The sequence below is a fragment of the Sturnus vulgaris genome, chromosome 5, assembly GCF_052056855.1.
Source record: "Sturnus vulgaris isolate bStuVul1 chromosome 5, bStuVul1.hap1, whole genome shotgun sequence".
Lineage (NCBI taxonomy): Eukaryota > Metazoa > Chordata > Aves > Passeriformes > Sturnidae > Sturnus > Sturnus vulgaris.
This window is the reverse complement of record NC_142247.1, coordinates 7,012,133-7,030,648: the sequence shown is the minus strand read 5'-3', so window position 1 is coordinate 7,030,648 and position 18,516 is coordinate 7,012,133. Positions and strand designations below refer to the sequence as shown.

General features: G+C 40.2%; 1 protein-coding gene across 3 annotated transcripts in view; it reads left to right on the top strand.

Moving 5' to 3' along the window:
* The window catches only part of ITPR2 (inositol 1,4,5-trisphosphate receptor type 2), a 246,428-nt gene that overhangs the window by 97,243 nt on the left and 130,669 nt on the right, over positions 1-18,516 (top strand). For all 3 annotated transcript variants that reach the window (XM_088164715.1, XM_014889087.2, XM_088164716.1), the window contains 9 exons: positions 610-667; positions 2,199-2,364; positions 4,228-4,401; positions 9,206-9,295; positions 9,464-9,589; positions 10,673-10,795; positions 12,274-12,474; positions 15,863-16,114; positions 17,502-17,627. In XM_088164715.1, the coding sequence (XP_088020841.1) occupies positions 610-667; positions 2,199-2,364; positions 4,228-4,401; positions 9,206-9,295; positions 9,464-9,589; positions 10,673-10,795; positions 12,274-12,474; positions 15,863-16,114; positions 17,502-17,627 (1,316 nt within the window). The remainder of the gene's footprint in view (positions 1-609; positions 668-2,198; positions 2,365-4,227; positions 4,402-9,205; positions 9,296-9,463; positions 9,590-10,672; positions 10,796-12,273; positions 12,475-15,862; positions 16,115-17,501; positions 17,628-18,516) is intronic.

Below are 18,516 nucleotides of genomic sequence, written 5' to 3'. Positions count from 1 at the left end.
GGATGAGGACAGGTTTAAGTGAGGTGAACGTGGTACAGGAGTGATTTGGCTTTCCAGGGAGCCTTCCCATGCACACAGAAGTGCTCAAAAGGTCTGTTTGAACCCCTGCCAGTAGGGGAGAGTTGTCTAGTTGGAGGTGAGCATATGTATAATACAGGGGTACTAAAGTTTTAAGAAATAAATTATATTAAAGCCATTCTAAAGCAAAATTATCGTGTAGTAAATAAATGAGTTTATAGTTAATATTCTAAAGTTCATGTATGTGCTTTGTTGGGGTTGGCTCACGTAAGAAAAAAATGTAAAAGTTTGACAATCTGTATAATTTGTGGGCCACTGCTGGTGGCTAGTACAGCTCCAGCACCACGTGGCTTCATCACTACAGTTCTCTTCCTCAGGAATACTAATACACAATTTAACTCTGCCTTATCTCCTGTTTGTTCTCTGCTACTCTTGCAGAAAGCAAATTTTGCTTTGTAGTTGGGGAATGACTGGTTAGACCTTTACTTGTTACCATCTGCTTTAAAGAGGAACAGAATTCCATTTTGCTGTGCAGATCAAATGATGATCATTGGCTTCCTTTTTTTTTTTCCTTCTGTTTTTTTTCCCCAGCAATTGTTCCTGACATAGATGAAATTGCAGCTCAGGCTGAAACCATGTTTGCTGGCAGGTATATTCTCTGAAGTTTTACCTCTATGTCTATTTATATATCTTTTTGTTCACATCAGTATTTCTCGTGGCCAATCTCTGTTTATTCTGTGCTTATTTTTATAGCCCTTTTTCTTCCTTTGCCTGCTTATTAATTGCATAAGCCATACTTGAACAGAAACGTGCCAGGAAAGACCTGGATTTCAATCAAGCAAAGAGCCCAGCTGGCCTGGATGGCTGTGGGATTGGCTATGACCACCCTCTTAATTGTAACAGAGTTGGTAGAAAGTTTTTGTCATGTTCCCAAAGGCAGCTGGGGAATGGTGTACAGGTGTATTGGGCTAAACCACACTAATTTTCTATTTATCTTATAATGCCTCACATAGGTGCTGAAAAACCACTCTTTTTCTGGTGTGCCTTATGGCTCCAGCCCCAAATTTCCTGGATCAGCAGCTTGCTGTTGACCTTCAGTATTTCTCATAGACCACATGACCTGTTGCCATTGCACTTGGTGTTCAAACTCCTTGGGAAAATCGTGCCAACAGTAAAATCTCTCCTGTGACTCCTCAGATCAGCAGTGGACCACTTGCCATGATCTCCTGGTCCACCAGAGGCCTGTAGATCACAATTTATGCTTGCAGAGTTTTGGATGGGATTTCAGCTACACTGTGAATAGAAAAAAGTAACCCATGGAAAACACTCACACTGGAGAGTTATTACCATTATCACTATATTGGTTTAATTTGATGGGTATAATTATAATTATACCAGTAAAAATTAATTCCATTTAGACAAGGCCCTAGACTTTAAAGTTTTTCTTGGAGGTGAGGATAAGGATCCACAATGTGGGCACTGTGATCTTTCCTCTCTCAGTCCCTCATGCATTCTCAATCTTTACCAGCACAAGCAATGCCTCCAGGCCTCTCCTGAACTCCCATAATGTAAAACAACACACAGCCCTTGGCATCTGCATCTTTAAAATTAACAGAGAGACCGAATGGTTTCTTGGAAAAATTATTTCTGCTTTGATATGTTAAGTGTAAATCTGCTTTCTGCTGTTCCACTTTATGAATATGATTCCAGAAATATGATGCTTTTGGCAATTATTGCTATTTTTGATGTTATTTTTTCTTAAATGAAATTTTAATAGCAGTTGAAAAGGGAAGGAGTGAAAAGGAAAGGGTCAAATTAATCTCTGATGAAATGCAGTTTACTTCATTTAATTTGGCTTGGGGATGGCCTGGCTCAACACAACATAAATAAATGCTTTTACAATGCAGATTTTAATCACAATGTTTGACATATTTCATAGATAGTTACTTCTGCTCCATAGTGTCCATTCTGCTACAAGACTGCTGCAATAACTGTAGGATAGAAGCCCTTATAAAATATGTTGAAATCATATTTATAATTTCCTTCCTGCAGCATGTCTGATTTAAGAGCTCTGTCAAGTGAAGATTGTGCATAGAGGCATATTTATCTCAAAAGCTTTTATTTTTTTCTTCTTTATTTTACTTTATTTGGTCTTTTTTTTTTTCCCATTTCTGTTGCAGAAAGGAGAAGAATGCAGTTCAGCTCGATGATGAAGGGGGCAGAACTTTCCTACGGGTCCTCATTCACCTCATTATGCACGACTACCCTCCTCTGCTGTCAGGGGCTCTGCATCTGCTGTTCAAACACTTCAGCCAGAGAGCAGAAGTTCTGCAGGCATTCAAACAGGTACGGATGGGCTGAGTGTTATCCCAGGAAACTGAATGCAGGGAGCCTTTCCAAAGGCTGCTCTGCTATTTTAATTTGTCTGTTGCATGACAGTGTTATTTCCTCAGAGGTCAAGTATCAGCAGACTTCTTTGGCCGTATGTGCTGGTGTATATTATAGTTCTGTGTCCCTAGAATTTGTAATTTCTGGCACTGCATCCATTAGGGAAAGCCTAGATCCGTTGTGAGCCTCTTGCAGGGATCCCTCAGGGACAGAGCCAGTGCCTCATGTTTGGCAAGCAGTGTCCCCATGTCAGCAGTGAGACTTCTCTGTCTTCGGGGCCACTTAGGCTGGGTTTTGTTATTTTGTCATTCACCTGGTGCTTCTAATTCTAATTCAGGTGTCTTTGCACGGGGCTCCCCTGCCTGATACAGCCATGCCCAAATAGCAGGAAGGCAGAGGTAGAGCCCAGCCTGTTTTCAGCTTTTACTGTCCCTCTGGTAACAGTGCATGTGCAGGCTCCATGTGTCCCTGGATTAGGATGGGGAGATCTGATGTCATGGGGCTGCCTGACAGAGATGCCTGTGTTATGTAACCCTTTATAACATATGTTGATAAGAACATCTGATGCTTATTTCAGGAGCGTTTGTCTCATTGTTATGTAAGGTGGGGACGTTTCTCTCCTGTGCAAAAAGATGAATGATAAAGACCTGAAAAGCTTTTGTTTAATGTTTTTGTTGTGCAGCATAATAGCCTCCCACCAGGTATTTAAAGTTAGGCTGTGCTGGTTAGTTGCATAAATAGCTGTTATTCCCAGGTAAGCAAGGACTGAGTTGCTTAACGTGTTTTTGTGAAGGATGGAAAAGGCTAATGGAGAAATAAACAAAAAAGACTGTAGAGCACGTGGAATAAGAATACCTGCAGTTGAGCAGCACTCATAAATTCTGTAAAATAACAAGGTTGTGCCAAGCCAAGAGGGATGATCATGATGAAAACTTTATGTTGCAAAACGGTGAATATTTGCCTGGATGTAATGTAGTTTTAAAAACAACATCCCTTTAAATGTTGTCAATGACCTTAATCTTTTACATGAGTGTGATTTCTTAATAGCGTTTATTAATTTACTGTAAAGATTGCTGATAGTTTTTGGCCTACTATCTTCATTAATAATCTTGGGAGAACAGAGAGCCTTACAAAGAAAGAAAATGTGTAGGTCATGCTAAATCAAGAACTACACATAACAGTGAAAAATCCCAGATAATTTGAGCAGTACAGAAAAAGGAAAAAGTGAGATTAATCTTAATAAGTGGCAACTACTCAGATGGTGAGAAATTCCAGGAACCTGAAAGTCAGTTTGCCAGCTATGTTCAGGGAAGTTTTTCTAAGCTGGCCTAACAGTGTGAAAGTCTTTTATTTTTCAGTATTTGATTACAGTGGTATAGGAAATCATTAAAATTGCTGGCCACTCTGACTTTTCTTTGGATGCCCACAGTGGCTGTTTCTAACTATTGCTTTAATAGTGTGTAACTGTGTTGTTTAATGCCATGAGGATCATGATCAGTGCATCAGAGCTCACTCTACACACAACTCAAGAGCCTGTAAATCTGCCTGTGCTGAAAATGTTTTGCAGGGTATTCAGGAAGGTGAGAGGATGTTGTGAATGTTGTAACTATCCTGTTTTGGGCAACTACAGCCTCTGGCTCTGCTAAAGGTTTTTGATGAATGGGGGCTAAAAGCCTGTGTGTGCCATGTTTCAATTGCTCAGGGAAGGTTGCACAAGGCACCTGCAAAGAGAGGCTTGGAATGGGAACTGTCAAGCAAATTACCCAGCCATAAGTGCTGGTGCTACTGCTGTAACAGCTTTACAATTTTCTCCATTTCCAGGTTCAGTTGCTGGTGTCCAATCAAGATGTGGATAACTACAAGCAAATCAAGGCTGATCTTGACCAGCTACGTCTGACTGTAGAGAAATCCGAATTGTGGGTTGAGAAAAGCAGCAATTATGAGAGTGGAGAGGTGGGCGACAATCAAACCAAAGGGGGAGAAGAGCCAATGGAGGTGGGTTTAAAGCCTTTGCTATCAGAATTGTTTCAATATTGATAGGTAGTTTCATGAATAACTGCAAAATCATGGTATGATTAAGCAAAGGGGCAAAATGAGAATGTGAAGTATTCTGGCTGAGCTTTGGGAACTGACAGAAAAAAAGGAAATAACACCTCTGTTATCAATGTATTCAGTGTTCTCTCCTGATGCTTTCAGTAACTGCATTCTTACATCACAGAGCTGCCTTCCTTTCTTGGTGCAAGCCACAGTGTGCAGCAGTACTCTGATAATAATCTGGGAATTGTGGTCTGGCAGTTGGGTTGACTTGCTGGAAGAAGAGGAGAGTAGACAGTGTTCTGCCACTAAGGGAGAGGAGCACAATCAAACACATTTTTTCAAATATCACAAGTAATTCCACTCTTCACCACACGAGACTGACCTAAGAATGTTGAGATTTTGTAGGTGAACTAATGTTTAAGTTTCTTTGGCCCTTGTCATACCACCTTCTCAGAATATACCCTGATTTGATGTAGAACTTAAATCTAGGACCATGAAGACCTTTTTTTCCCCCCTTTTTTCCCCTTTCTTTTAGTTTTTTTCTTTTTCTTTCCCCCCATTTCCCCCCCCCTTTCCTCCCCCTTCCCCTACCCCTTTATCCCCCCTTTCCCCCTGTTTTCTCCTTTCCCCCCCCCTTTTTTTTTCTTTTCTTTTTAAGATTTCATGGTTTGGATTTTTTTAAATTTTGCTTTTCAGTTCAAACTGAGGTCACCATTTAATCATTTAACTCCAGCATGAGCTTTTAAGAAAACACAAAGTGTTGCTGTGATTGAGGTTTGTGCCATAAGAGTAGATAGAACAGGCTTTTCCACCAATATTTATTCTCACTTTTCCCTTTTCATCAGAGAAGGTGGGAAGAGATGAACAGCCTTGATTTCTAACACAGCATTTTCCTTGTTCTCTTTCCTGGTGCCAACAAAGATGAGTAAGGAAGCCCCCAGGGAAGTAGAAAGCCAAGTAGAGGTTACACAGCCATGGAGAAGAGAGAGGATGCTTGCACACAACTGTGACACAGACATTGCCTTTCAGATGGAAAGCCACATTTTTGGTGGCTTCATGCAGGGGCAAATCCAACACTTGGAGGAAGAATCCCAAATTCTTGCAGCAGTGTAGGTCCCACTCTTTCTCTGACCTATCTTAGCTGATGTTCTGATACCACATCTTTAGTGCTGTCAAAATAATGGAGGAAACTGGAGTTGGAGCTTAAGTATGTGGTATTTCCTTCTTTCTTTCTTCAAGCACAGTTTGGTAGGAAAGAAAATGCTCTTTAACATATTGAAAAGGTAATGGGAAACAGGAAAAAAGGATTGTGTCAGGATTACAAAGTTTTTTCAGCTATAGTACGTTTTTAAAGTGTCATTTATTCCTATGGGTAGCCTTGATAGCAAGGAAACTCCAGCAAAAGGGGGCAAAACCATGTGTTTTTGCATCCCATCCTCTCTATGGGATATTTTGAGTGTTTTTTTTTTTTCCCATGAGGCACCTGTGGGTCTGTGTGGATTAGCAATGCTTCAGTAGATGCACAATATTATCTCTGGCAGATCAGAGAGATTATTGTATCAGAGCAGTAATATGTAATCTGCTGGTTAGATCATCATGCTGGTAATTCCCTGGGAGCTCTGCCAGGTTACAATAGCTCAGAATCTTGTCCATAATTTTTTTTTCCCCTGCTAAATTCTTCTTTAACAATGAAGAGGTGGTTTTACCTGGCAAAAAAGTAACTTTACAAAAAGAGTCAGTATTCTCTTTGAGGTCTTAAATCAGATGTAGGAGGTGTGATGTTGGGCATAATCTGCAATGTGTGAAGCAGGTGGTTAGCTTTAAGCAGATAAAAATCCCATGAGATCCATTCTATCCATGCTTCCTTGGAATGGATACTGGGTATTCAGAGCTGGATGAACCTCTGGGTTTTTAGGGAATATGCCTCATTTGCCTCTGTTTAATTTTTCCCAAACAACATTAAAGTGTGCACAAGGACTTAAGTGACATTCCAGAACAATCCTACGTTAAGCTCAAGTTTCTGTTGTCACGTGAAGCCTGTTAAAAGATGTGCACAAGAGTTTAAAAATATACATTTATTTTTTGGTGAGTCTTCGTGGGTAATTGTTTTCACCTTACTATCATAACCTCTGGGCCTTTTTTTCTTAATTTTTTAAAGTCATATGACTCCAGAAATGGGATTTGTAGAAAAAAAGGCCTTGTTCTTATAAAAGTATCCAGAGTTTTCCACAGGAAAAATGGTAAATCTTCCATCCATGCAGGACTGTCTTGATAGGGACTGGATATCAGAGTCAGAAAGAGAGTACTTGGAGTTAGGTCAGACATTAATGAGACACCAGTTGGGTTAGGAAGAAATGCTGAAACCGAGCTCACATAAGAGCCGTGCTTGGGAAGGGGAAATCAGATAAAGCCTATTTACTTGGTTCTCTCTAGGAAGGCTGTTCTGCATCTGTGTAGATACCACAGACCATGGAGAGTGTGATTTTTATTGTCTTGTCCCTGGAGGATGCTTGGGTGGTGTAGCACCAGAAACACAGCTCTGAGGAGGAGAAACAGGCTCAGTGAAAGGACTTTAAGGTGAAGCTGGAATGGAGTGCAGTGGCATTTATGGAGTTCCTCAGTTTTTCATCTGCTGAGAAATTTCAGCGAGGTTTCAAGTGGTCTAAACTTTCAGCACCTGTAAGCACCTGGTGTTCCTTTACTTCCTTTCTTTTCTGGTCTGTGGCACCTTGCTTTGGTTCTGGGAATGTTTGAACAACCACCACATACAGGGTGAGGTGGTGAACTGAGAATTCTGTGTGGGTCCCTCATTGCCATGGTAAGGAAATACAGCCTGTGCCATGGGGACACTGGCATGTGCCTTGCACTGCTGTCCTGCTGGGGTGAGGGAGGCTGCTCAGTGGTGGGGAACTGCTCAGACTGAATGCTGGAGTCTGGATCTCCACTGGCAGCTAGCAAGAAAGGATCTAAGACTGATGCAGAGTCTTATTCCCGGAATTTTATGGATAGAGGAAGTAGTCTCTTTCAGAAAATATAATTTCCTAAAGGTGGGGTACTCAGATGAGAACCTTTCTCACTGCCTGTAATCAGTGAGATCTCGATGCCTGCCTGTCCCCTGTGGAAAAGTGTGACAGGGAATGTCTATCATGGGGCAAAATGAGGGCAGATATGCAACTGAGTGTCTTTGGTAACCCAGTGGTGTGATTATCTCTTGGTAACTACATCCCTGGCATACTCTTATGGGTTCAATAAATAATTGTTTATTTTGTTAAGAGAAAGGATAGATTCAGCAGTTTAATGCTGATCAGTACTTCCAGATAAGACATACAGTTCCCATGGATTATAAAACTGCTTTGATTTAGGAAGAATGCTGATAAAACTAACAGGTAAATTAATCTTGGTTAACCCACAATCCCAGAACGGAGGAGGGTGGTTAATTATAGCAAAAAGCCTGAAACATCTCCCAAAGTATTGATTCAAACAGCTAGAGAGACAGCAGCCTGCATACTAACAAACCTAAACAAATAAAATCCACTCTTGTTACATAGATCAGCACTGAACAGCAGTGCTGACACTCTTATAAACAGATTCCATGGCCAAGTGGTGCAGCTGTTCTTACCTCACTGGAAATTAGGACCAGATGGGATTTCTAGAACTCCTGAACTTCACCATCAGCTAGGAAAGTTCAGAGAGAGGTTTCAGGACGTATAAACATTCAGTTGGCGTGCCTATGTTTGTTTTAGTGTATTTCTCTTTTCTAAAACAGTAGGAAGTTTGAGAACACAATGAAACTCAGAAGTGCACCTGTTTCATCTTTTTTTTTTTTAATGCTGTTACACTGGTGTACATCCTCGTGGTCATACTGTGAGTCAGTCTCAAGATCTGCTAGAGTTTTTCTTCACGCTTTATGATTTCAGCACCCAAAGTCCAATATTTCAATTTATTTTTGTTTCCTGTTGAGAAAGGCTTGCCACAGCTGACAGCAGAAAAACCCCCAACACTGCCAGTATTCTTAGTGGCAGTATTTGTGTGCGTGTTCTCCCATGTTTTGATTGAGAGATATGCATGGAAAGGTGCGTGGGTGTTGGCAGTTCCTTGCTGACTCGATTTCTCTTATTTATCATACCCAGCTGGGGCTTTCCAGGAGCCAGGGCCCAGAGCATTCAGCATCATGACTTGATGCTTCAGTTTAACATATGGTTCCTATTTGTTTTTAAATCTTTTCCTGCATCATCCAGAGCTACAGGCTCCCCTTTGTGGGAGGAACATCTCTAATTTCCACATGCTGCTTGCTCCTGTGCTGTTGAGAATTCCACCCTGCTTGACTGCAGAGGTTGTCTTAAGCTGCTTCTCCAGACTTTTTAGTGGTCACGTACACAGATTTTGTCATCTTTCCAGCTGTATTACAGATTTTTGGAATATGTGGTCATGACTGAAATACACTTTTGGTCCATCTCCTCACAGTATTTAAATTCCTTGGTGGGCCTAGTCTGCCATTTAGGGACATAGTCTTTCAGAATGATCAGAAGCATGAAGACAGAGTAATTGCCTCAAATTACATTGGAAATTTGAAACAAGGGAAGGAATTGAATGTAAATCTTGTCACTCACTGGATAAAGAATAAACAAGTCTTTATTATCGGTGCTCAATCAATTCCTTATGAGCTGCTGTAATACTTTGTCACTTGCTGCTATTAAATACAATGAATTCATGTTGAGGAAATTGCAATAAATCTCCACTTGTCATGTGTTCTTCATTACAGGAATCAAACATTTTGAGCCCAATACAGGATGGGACCAAAAAACCCCAGATAGACAGCATTAAAAGCAATAACTACAATATTGTTAAAGAGGTTAGTATATCTGCCAAGAAACTTGCTTGACATACCTGTTTGATTAGTAGATTTGCTAATTATTTTGCAAGAAATTGTCTTTGTCTGGTTTTGTGTGAGATGACTGGTTTATTTTCTTACTTGCATGCTTATTGATTTTTTGGTTTGTTTTTGTTTTTTAATTTATAGATTTTGATTCGACTCAGCAAACTTTGTGTTCAGAATAAAAAATGTCGGAATCAACAGCAGCGTTTACTGAAAAATATGGGCGCCCACTTGGTTGTCTTGGACCTTCTGCAGATCCCCTATGAAAAGGTTGTTTTCGTAATTTTAGGTAGAGAACATGAATTCAAGGAAGGGAAAGGCCTTGGCAGGCCCAAGAATCCGTGGAAATAATTTTAAAAAACGGAATTGTCAGCTGTAGTACAAACATGAAATGATGATGTCATTTTCCATCTTAAGAATAGTGAGTTTAGGCTCAGTTTAAATACAGCTGTCTGCAGAGTTTTATTTAAAATTTAATATTACTGCCTTGGGTATCTGGATGTCACATGCTGTCGTTCCTGTACCCATCCTGAAGCAGGCAAACCTTAGGACCAAAAACTTTCAAGGATCAAATGTGAAATAACTTCTTAGCTTTTATGGTGGAAGTCTCTAGCCTAGTCCCACTTTCCATTTTTTTTCCACAAGATAAATTTATTTGGTACTGATTTGGTGGAATTGAGCATACAAGTGAATGAACTAGATAGGCTTTTAAAGAGCACATTTTTCTAGATCTTCTAGAAGTCACTGAGAGGAGGTAAAATCTCTGCTGGGTTATGTTTTCCTGCATGTTATGTTACAGATGCTGGGTTCAGCTGTTGTCAGTAAAATAGTGCTTGTCCATACAGGCAGTTCATCAAATCATACTTAGGACGCTGCATGAGAGGAATATAAAATGGGGATGAAACTAGAGCTATATTGGTGTGGGAGTATGTGTATGAACACATGCACACATACATCTGTTTCTGTATGTAGCTATAGAAAAGCCAAAGCTTAAAACTAATGCAGAGAGACATTTTTGGTTTGTTTTGCCTTTTTTTTTTTTTTTTTTTTTTTTTTTAAATCAAGCACCTTAGCACTTTTTTAAACTAGGAAATTATAGCCACACATGAAGAGATCTTACTTTGATTGTATGTTCCTACATATGATTCCCTATGGTCGAGTTGATTCAGAGTAAGGTACATCTGCTAATGGACTCCAAAGGAAACTACATCAGTTACTTTTGCCAGAGGGAGAATTCCTGCCCTGTAAAGGCTCAGAAGAATTGGTTTATTCCTGTCTAAATTGATGTTGTGTAGTTTTAACAAGTATGTTTAGGTACAACCAGCTGATTTTGTTTGTCCTTTCTTCCTGCAGAGTGATGAAAAGATGAATGAAGTTATGAATCTAGCCCACACTTTTCTTCAGAATTTCTGTCGAGGAAATCCTCAGAATCAAGTTCTCCTCCACAAAAATCTCAACTTGTTCTTAACTCCAGGGGTAAGTATTTAATTTGAAATAGAATATGATAATTGGAATTAAATTTGGGTTTGCTGAGACATCCCAGTGCTAAATAAATAATTTCACTAAATTATGCCTCTCCTCTCTCATTTCCCTTCATGTTGCTTTTCATGTGGTTGGCTTTAATGTTGCCATTTTAAAAGTGGAAAACAAAAACCAAGAAACCTGTGGAAGGATCTGGAAGGATCTATGAATGTGTTACATTATTATGTTGAACTGGACTCTGCTTTTACTCATCCTGACTCACTCACTGATGGACTGTAAAGTCATAAACTTTGTGTGACAACAGAATCAGGCCTATACATTTATGTTGATGATGCTCCCATTTGATTCAAGTAATCTAAACTCTGACCTTCTATTAAATAATTGTCTTTACAATAGACCTTTTTATCACAATCCCTTTGTATATATTTGTGTGTATGTGTGCTTACAGACATATTCATTTAGAATGACACTTGCTCAGTGGATCTACTGAGCAAAACATGCTTTTATTAGAAGGAGTTGTGAGTATGAGGATTGCAGACCCTGGGCTGTGCACTTTAGGAACCATTTGTTTGATGTTTTTTATTTATGCTCTTTTGTGACGTTAGTGAACAGCTCTGAGCTGCCCACAGTGAGAACCAGAGCCTGGACTCCATCATGGTCAACACTGACACTCAACTCAGGTGCCAAGTGTGGAGGCAGCTTGCTCTTGGATTTCTGTTGTTTTGAACCTGATTTCCTGATCAACCCTCCATCCCCCCATCCATCCCAGTTATTGTGCTTTGGTGCACATTGTGGAGCAAACTTGATGTGGATTCCTATCAGATGACACTAAACAGACATGTATACTTTAGGAGCACACCTGACCCTCAGGAGCCTTTAGTCCAAGGGATCAATCTAGAGCAAAAGCCCCAAGACAGCACAAAGTCTGGGTGCTGTGTCCTCAGCAGAATCCCTTCTTGCTCCAGATCTGTTCCTCTTGTTCCATGCTGCTCACGGATACACAGCCCTAGGCTCCCTCTGGAGTTAATATGGAAAGATTAATTCTCTTTGAGACTGATCAGGCTGCATGTGCAGGGATTTGTGTGCTGGAAATGCCTCCTCTCTGAGCCCCAGAGAGAGCCAGAGCAGCCCATCATCTCATTTGGTGGCCTCATTGCAAGGTTTGATGGTGAGTGGGGCCAGTGTGGTCTCAGGTGTCTCCAAAGCCCTTGCAGAGTGCTCTAGCAGTGTAGTGTGTGTGTTCACCTTCCACATGCACACAGGTTTGGTTTATGCCCACTTTAGGACTGTTTGTACTCATAGGGAAGCGTGGAGAAATCCCCTCAAAACTGGAACCTGGATTCTGAGATCACTGAAAAGGATTTCTCCAGTTTCCTTTTACCAGTGAGCCTTCCCCTACTCAAAAATCCCGTGCCTCTCTCAATCTCAAAGCAGATCTGCTGTGCTCATGAGGCTGTTTTTGATCTGTTCAGCTCCTGGAAGCTGAGACCATGAGGCACATCTTCATGAATAATTACCTCCTGTGCAACGAGATCAGCGAGAGGGTGGTGCAGCACTTTGTGCACTGCATCGAGACCCACGGCCGGCACGTGGAGTACCTGCGCTTCCTGCAGACCATCGTGAAGGCAGATGGCAAATACGTGAAAAAGTGCCAGGACATGGTCATGACAGAGGTAAGCAAAGGCTTCACATGTTAATCACTGGAGTATTTTGAGGCTGTTTTTTCCTGCTCTTGTTACCAATGAGATATAATGGCATCCTCGCTTCAGAATTTTAAGCGGCGTCACAAATAATGAATATTTTAGCAGACGTTTTGGGGAGTTTGATCTAATTTTGTAAGGCCATCTGTATAACTACTAGAAAGAAAACATGAGTGTTAGCATGGTGATACAGAGATGTCTATTTGTAGATGATGTAGCATGGAAATCTCAGAGTTACATAAACCTTCATTTTCCTGTAATGTAATTTAGGATTACTTTTATCCAATCTTGTGGCATGGGTTTGCCATACAAGAGGCTCTTAACTCTATGGATTTGTCTAAATAGTGTTGTAGAACTTGTTTTTTAGCACGTAGCAATTCTAAATCCTAGTTTCTGCCTTTTTTTGTTTTGTTTTATTTCAGAGCATTTCTGTGAGGGTCAGTAGAGCTGCTCTAGCTTTAAGTAGCTGGATCCAGCAAAGTCCACCAAGTGGTTTGTGGAAAAATCTTTATGCCAATAAATTTCTTCAGAAAATACCTAATTGACTTTCTCTGCAATTAGGATTTGATATATTGTGAGCATGATAAATGAAGTCTTCCACTTGCAGACGCTTGTACATTTAACTGTAATTATGTTAACAGTTTCTTGAGATTAGTAAGTGGGTAAAGTTGAATATAGTGAAAAGCCATGGTAGGATTAGAGTCCAAGGAACATTTTTATTTGCTTTACAAAGTGCTTTTCCTTTTGGCTTGGTTTGGTTTCTTTAAGAGATGTCTTCACAAAGAAATCAGAGATAAGCTTTAGGTTTTTTTTTTGCGGTATGAACAAAACGAAATCCCACTGAAATTTTATTCCACAGCACCAAGAGGAAAAACTTCTAATTAAGAAAATAAATCTCCTGCCTACATGTATAACCTTTAATGAAATTCACCTCAACCTTTTCAATTTGACTGAAGTATTTTAACATGCAATATCAATTACAAGCCTTTGATTTACATAATTCAAACACTTCTTGTGCCTTTGTGGTTTTAGATTTTTCTGCTTCCACTAAAGGCTCTTATAGAGTTTTTTTTTATCATCAAACAAAATTTTCAGATTTTTCTCAATTTCAATAAATTTTTGCTATTGACCTATAGCAGCACAAAGATCAATTGTCATATTACCATTTTCAAGCTGACTCCATGATGAAAGTAGAAATTAACTTGGATATGGCATTCACATCATAAGTCCTGCAGGAATTTCCTGGGGGGAGGGAGCAACCCTGTTTTGATGAAATAGGGTAAGATAATGATCTGTTTTTCAAAAAGTAGGAAAATGCAGGTAAGTAATTATGATTTCTTAGAAAAGGATGCTAATTTTGTCTCTTGAATGATAATCCACTCTAAAGGGGACAAATAGTTGGAACTTGCCACAGAGTTGGGACAGTTTCTCTGTAGACAACTCAGATGTACTTTGTGACCTTAAACAAGTGCTGTAGCTTTTCCTGTACCTCCAGATGGGGCACATAAACAATTTACCACAAGACAAGCTAGAATATCACTGTACAGTTTGCCTCAGCTCCTCCTACATTTTGTTTCACCCAGAGGAAGTATATTGTAGTTTATTCCTGTTTACTGGGAGTGAGGATAATCCTCATATTTACATTTTCTAGAAAGTGCATGCAGATGAAGGAGCACCATGGCAAGAGAATACTGCCATAAAATCCATTGGACATCCCCAGTCTGGCTGATTCCCTTGTTCTCATCTCCTTGGTCTCTATGTCTGCAATGATGTTTACCAATCTGAAAGGTTCCTTAGGGCACTTTTTCTCATTACAAGCAGGCTTTGAGGTTCCTGGAAGAGCCCTGCCTGTCAGAGCAAACACTACTACAGAAGGGACAGCAGAATTTACTTTGGGCCAGATCAATGTGGCAGCAGAGTTTTCTATTACCTGCAGTATTCCGGAGTAATATTTTGCAGAATATCAACAGCTGCTACTATACTGGACAGCCTTTATTATATTACCATAGAATTCTAAACTTGCTGAAAATACACTTTTAATGGCAGAAAATGCTGCTGGGTTGTTTTGTTGTTTTGTCCTAAGCTCTCATCCCTTTAATTTTTTTTTTTTTGTACTGTGGATTGTCCAGAAAATGTCTGAAAAGTCGTGGGTATAGAAATACTGTAGAAACCCAAAGATAAATGAGAAATAAGGACTGCAGGAAAGACTGAATTCACAATTCACTCCAGCCAAATGTCAAAGTAAAAATAAGCAAGGAGCAGGGAAAGCACAAACATAAAAGCTGTGAATTCAAAATTTGAAGTGTTGAAACCCTGGAAAGTGTAATGAAATGCTTCTTGACTTTTCATTCTGGGAGACTAATTTTAATTCCTGTTCTTGCTGCTTTCCCATTTCTCAGCAGCTCCAGCAACCTTTATGACTACCCTTGAACTGAGTAAGCTGGGATTTCGTGTCACATATGGACTGGAATAGGTCAAGTGCCCAATTCACAAAATAAGTGTGATTTTTGAGCTGCCAGGGTGTGTTCTGTACTAGGAGGGGTTTGTGGGAGCTTCTTTCACCCACATTGAGAGTGGCTTGTGCTTCAAAGGACAGTGATGGAGAGAGGATTCCAAGCAGGGTTAGAGCAAAGCTCTTCAGTGAGATGTGCTGAGATGGGGCTGCCAGCATCCAGCTCAGCTCTGGATCCTCTTGAGATGAGCAGAGCACTTGTAGCACAATCAAACATTTATCACATACACCAGCTTTCTGTTAAATGGAAGTGCTGACATAACACTGACAAAATCATGACCCACCTGCCAAATTTGCACAGGGTGGGAAGAATCTCCCTTTGTTTCCAATACTGAGCAAGGGCAGGGAAATGCTGGGTTCAGTTCCAGGTGAGCCACAGGCTTTTTGTGTGAGGCAGCATGGAAGATTGCATCTCACTGCACCTCAAGTGTCTCTCCATGAAACAGGGATAATAATGCATCCTGGCCTCCCAGCAGGAGGTGAGGATAATTAATTAACTTCACACAAACACTGAGATGGTAGGAATAATAAGGATGGCATGCTGTCTTAGGTAAAGACAGAACTACACAGAAATTAATTCAAATTCACCTTGCATTAGTGCATTCCTTGGTGAGTTATTCCAGATTTGCACTTATATTGATAAGAGCAGAAGTTTGCCTTGGATATTGTCTTGATGTGGTCATTTGGCAAACGGCATCAGAGTAAATTTTGTTTCCTTGTTTGGGTTTTAGCTAGAGAGTCTTTGCATACTTAGAGATAAAAGAAGAAAACTGTAGAATCATTTAGGTTGGAAAAGACCTTTAAAATCATGGAGTCCAAAGTCTCAGAACCTTGTGATCTCTTTCTCAGCTGATAAATGGTGGTGAAGACGTGTTGATATTCTACAATGACAGAGCATCCTTCCCAGTGCTGCTCCAGATGATGTGCTCGGAGCGCGACCGAGCCGACGAGAGCGGGCCCTTGGCGTACCACATCACTCTGGTGGAACTGCTGGCTGCCTGCACAGAGGGCAAGAACGTGTACACAGAGATCAAGTGCAATTCACTGCTGCCCCTGGATGATATTGTGAGGGTAGTGACCCATGATGACTGCATTCCTGAGGTACCATTCACGGCAGGAGGAAGCAGACTTAGTATTTTTAGAAGCGCGGACAATATTTTGTTGTTTGTAATGTGCTGACAAGTTGAATATTTGCACAGGAAATGGGTGGTGCTTCTTAAGGTGAATAAGTGAGAAAGGATTCTTAATGCTTTGTTTGTCAGCTTTTCAGACACCTTGTTTTGTTTTGGCTTTTTACAGCCACTGTCAGAGTTTAATGCTCTTGTAGCTTCTGGCTGAAGCTGTGAAGACCCAGCTGAGTGTTGGGTTAAGCCAATGTTTTGTCACTGCCTGAATTTCTTGGAAATGATGGATAAAATTCTGTCCATGCTGAAGTCAGTAGGAATTTGGGTGAAGTCTCATTTTATTAAACTCAATTGCAGTCCTGCAAATATTTTTATTCGTTGCATATGAAGGCACAATTCTGCATGTGTCATGCTAAAGTAGGACTGGTGGAAAAATGAGGCTCAAAACAACAGAACTAAGGCATGCAGGAGTTAAAACTCCCTCTGTGCCATGAAAATTGCCCTTGTAATCAAATGATCCTATTACTAAAAAGAAATATGTTTGCTTTGCCCAAAAGTTCCCCTTAACATTAATTTCAACAGATGGTAATTAGAAAAAAAATCCCAAACAAAAGAAACCTAAAGGTCTGATCTGAGTCTTCTCTTCATATGCAGTTACCTCATCTCCCTTGATCATGACAAGAAATTTTCAGTGCCTTTCCATATGTTTATATTTAATCTATACATTTTGGACACTGGATATCCATTTTTATGCTGTGCACATGCAGACTGGCCATGCCAGAGAGGAGTGCAACTTCAGTCCTCCTGCTAAAGCCTTGTGCTGCCATTGCTGCAGTCCCAGTGCACCACAACCTTTCTCTGCCATTTAGCTCCCAAATGCAAGTGCTGCATTAGGATGGTGGAAATACACGGGCTTCAGTCCCAGCTCTGCAAAAGAATTTTTATTTTGTATCTGGCAGGCCTGTCACAAGGCTTCAACCTACCACAGTCAACTGGCAAGTGCAGGGGTGTCCTGCATTTTGATAGCCTCTGGTTCTGGAGCCAGGCCTTGCTGGTCTTAATATCAGTTAAATACCAGAATCATTACTGGTTTGTTTTGTGGGGGTTTTGTCATTAGAGTAAGGATGTTTGCAAAGCATTTTCATTTTTCTTCCTGTGGTCTTTTAGTAAATGCATTAAGGAATGTGTTACCCTGCTTCTCCCTAAATCTTCAGAACCAAACATATGCATTATTATGGTTATGAATGTTTGTTAGTACTGGAAGGTTCATCTTTATTGTTCAGTATTTTTGCAGATAGAAAACATTACGTTCATTGTTTTTACTGTTCCATTTCATAGTGATTGTGTTTTTGCTGTTCCTGCAGGTGAAAATTGCCTATGTTAATTTTGTTAACCACTGTTATGTGGACACTGAAGTGGAAATGAAAGAAATCTATGCCAGTAACCATATCTGGAAACTTTTTGAGAACTTCCTTGTTGATATGGCAAGGGTAAGCTTCACCAAGTGTTAATATTACAGAATGGGCATGGTGACAACTGAACTGGCAGTATTTTTTTTTCCGTGATTTTCTTGTATTTTGTTAACTATTTTTATTCAAAGTTGACAGTAGGATATGTGTGGTTAGTTGGTTTGTTTCTTTAACAGTAATTTCTCTGATCTTTATAATCATTTAACCTGCTAATTACTAGCAGCCTTCTCTTTCTAAAAGGGCATCTTGGAACCTGTGCCTTTCTCTTTTCTTTCAGAGAAATAAATTGGGTGTATGTACATGGTTGAGAGCCTCTGTACATCTTTTGGGAATGTGTGCTGCATGTCATTTATGACGGTGACTAAAAAACCCTCACATCTGTAATCTCATCCATTATTCTGTTGTTATAGTCAGGATCAGAAACCAAGATCATCTCTGGCTCATGCTCCTTCTTTAGTCTCTGTTTCTGTCTTTTATTCTCCTGTCACTGCATTCTCATTGCCAGTGTGAAAGGCAGGTGTAGAGCTGTGGTCCCTCAGAATACTAATTCAAATAGAAATTACAGCTGCAAGGTGACAGGGCACAGTCAGTACCACAGCCTGCCATTCCTGTGGTCCTCAGCGAGCCTCATGGTGTCAGGACTTGTTGAATTAAATTTTAAGTTACAAGTTGAATTAAGCTTCCTTTCCCAGGGATTCTGAAGGCAGGAAACAAGAGCAATCTTATGACTTCCACAGAGATTAAATACAATAGTAGAGCCATGAGGGGAAGCTAATGTGATGTAATAATTATAGCCTGCACTACACATCCTTTTCTAGGAGGTTAATGCTTCTTGTAATTGTAAATAATTACAATATTAATGACAAACAATGGTGTTGCTCTTTCTGCTCAAGAAGTAGAATCATGGGGA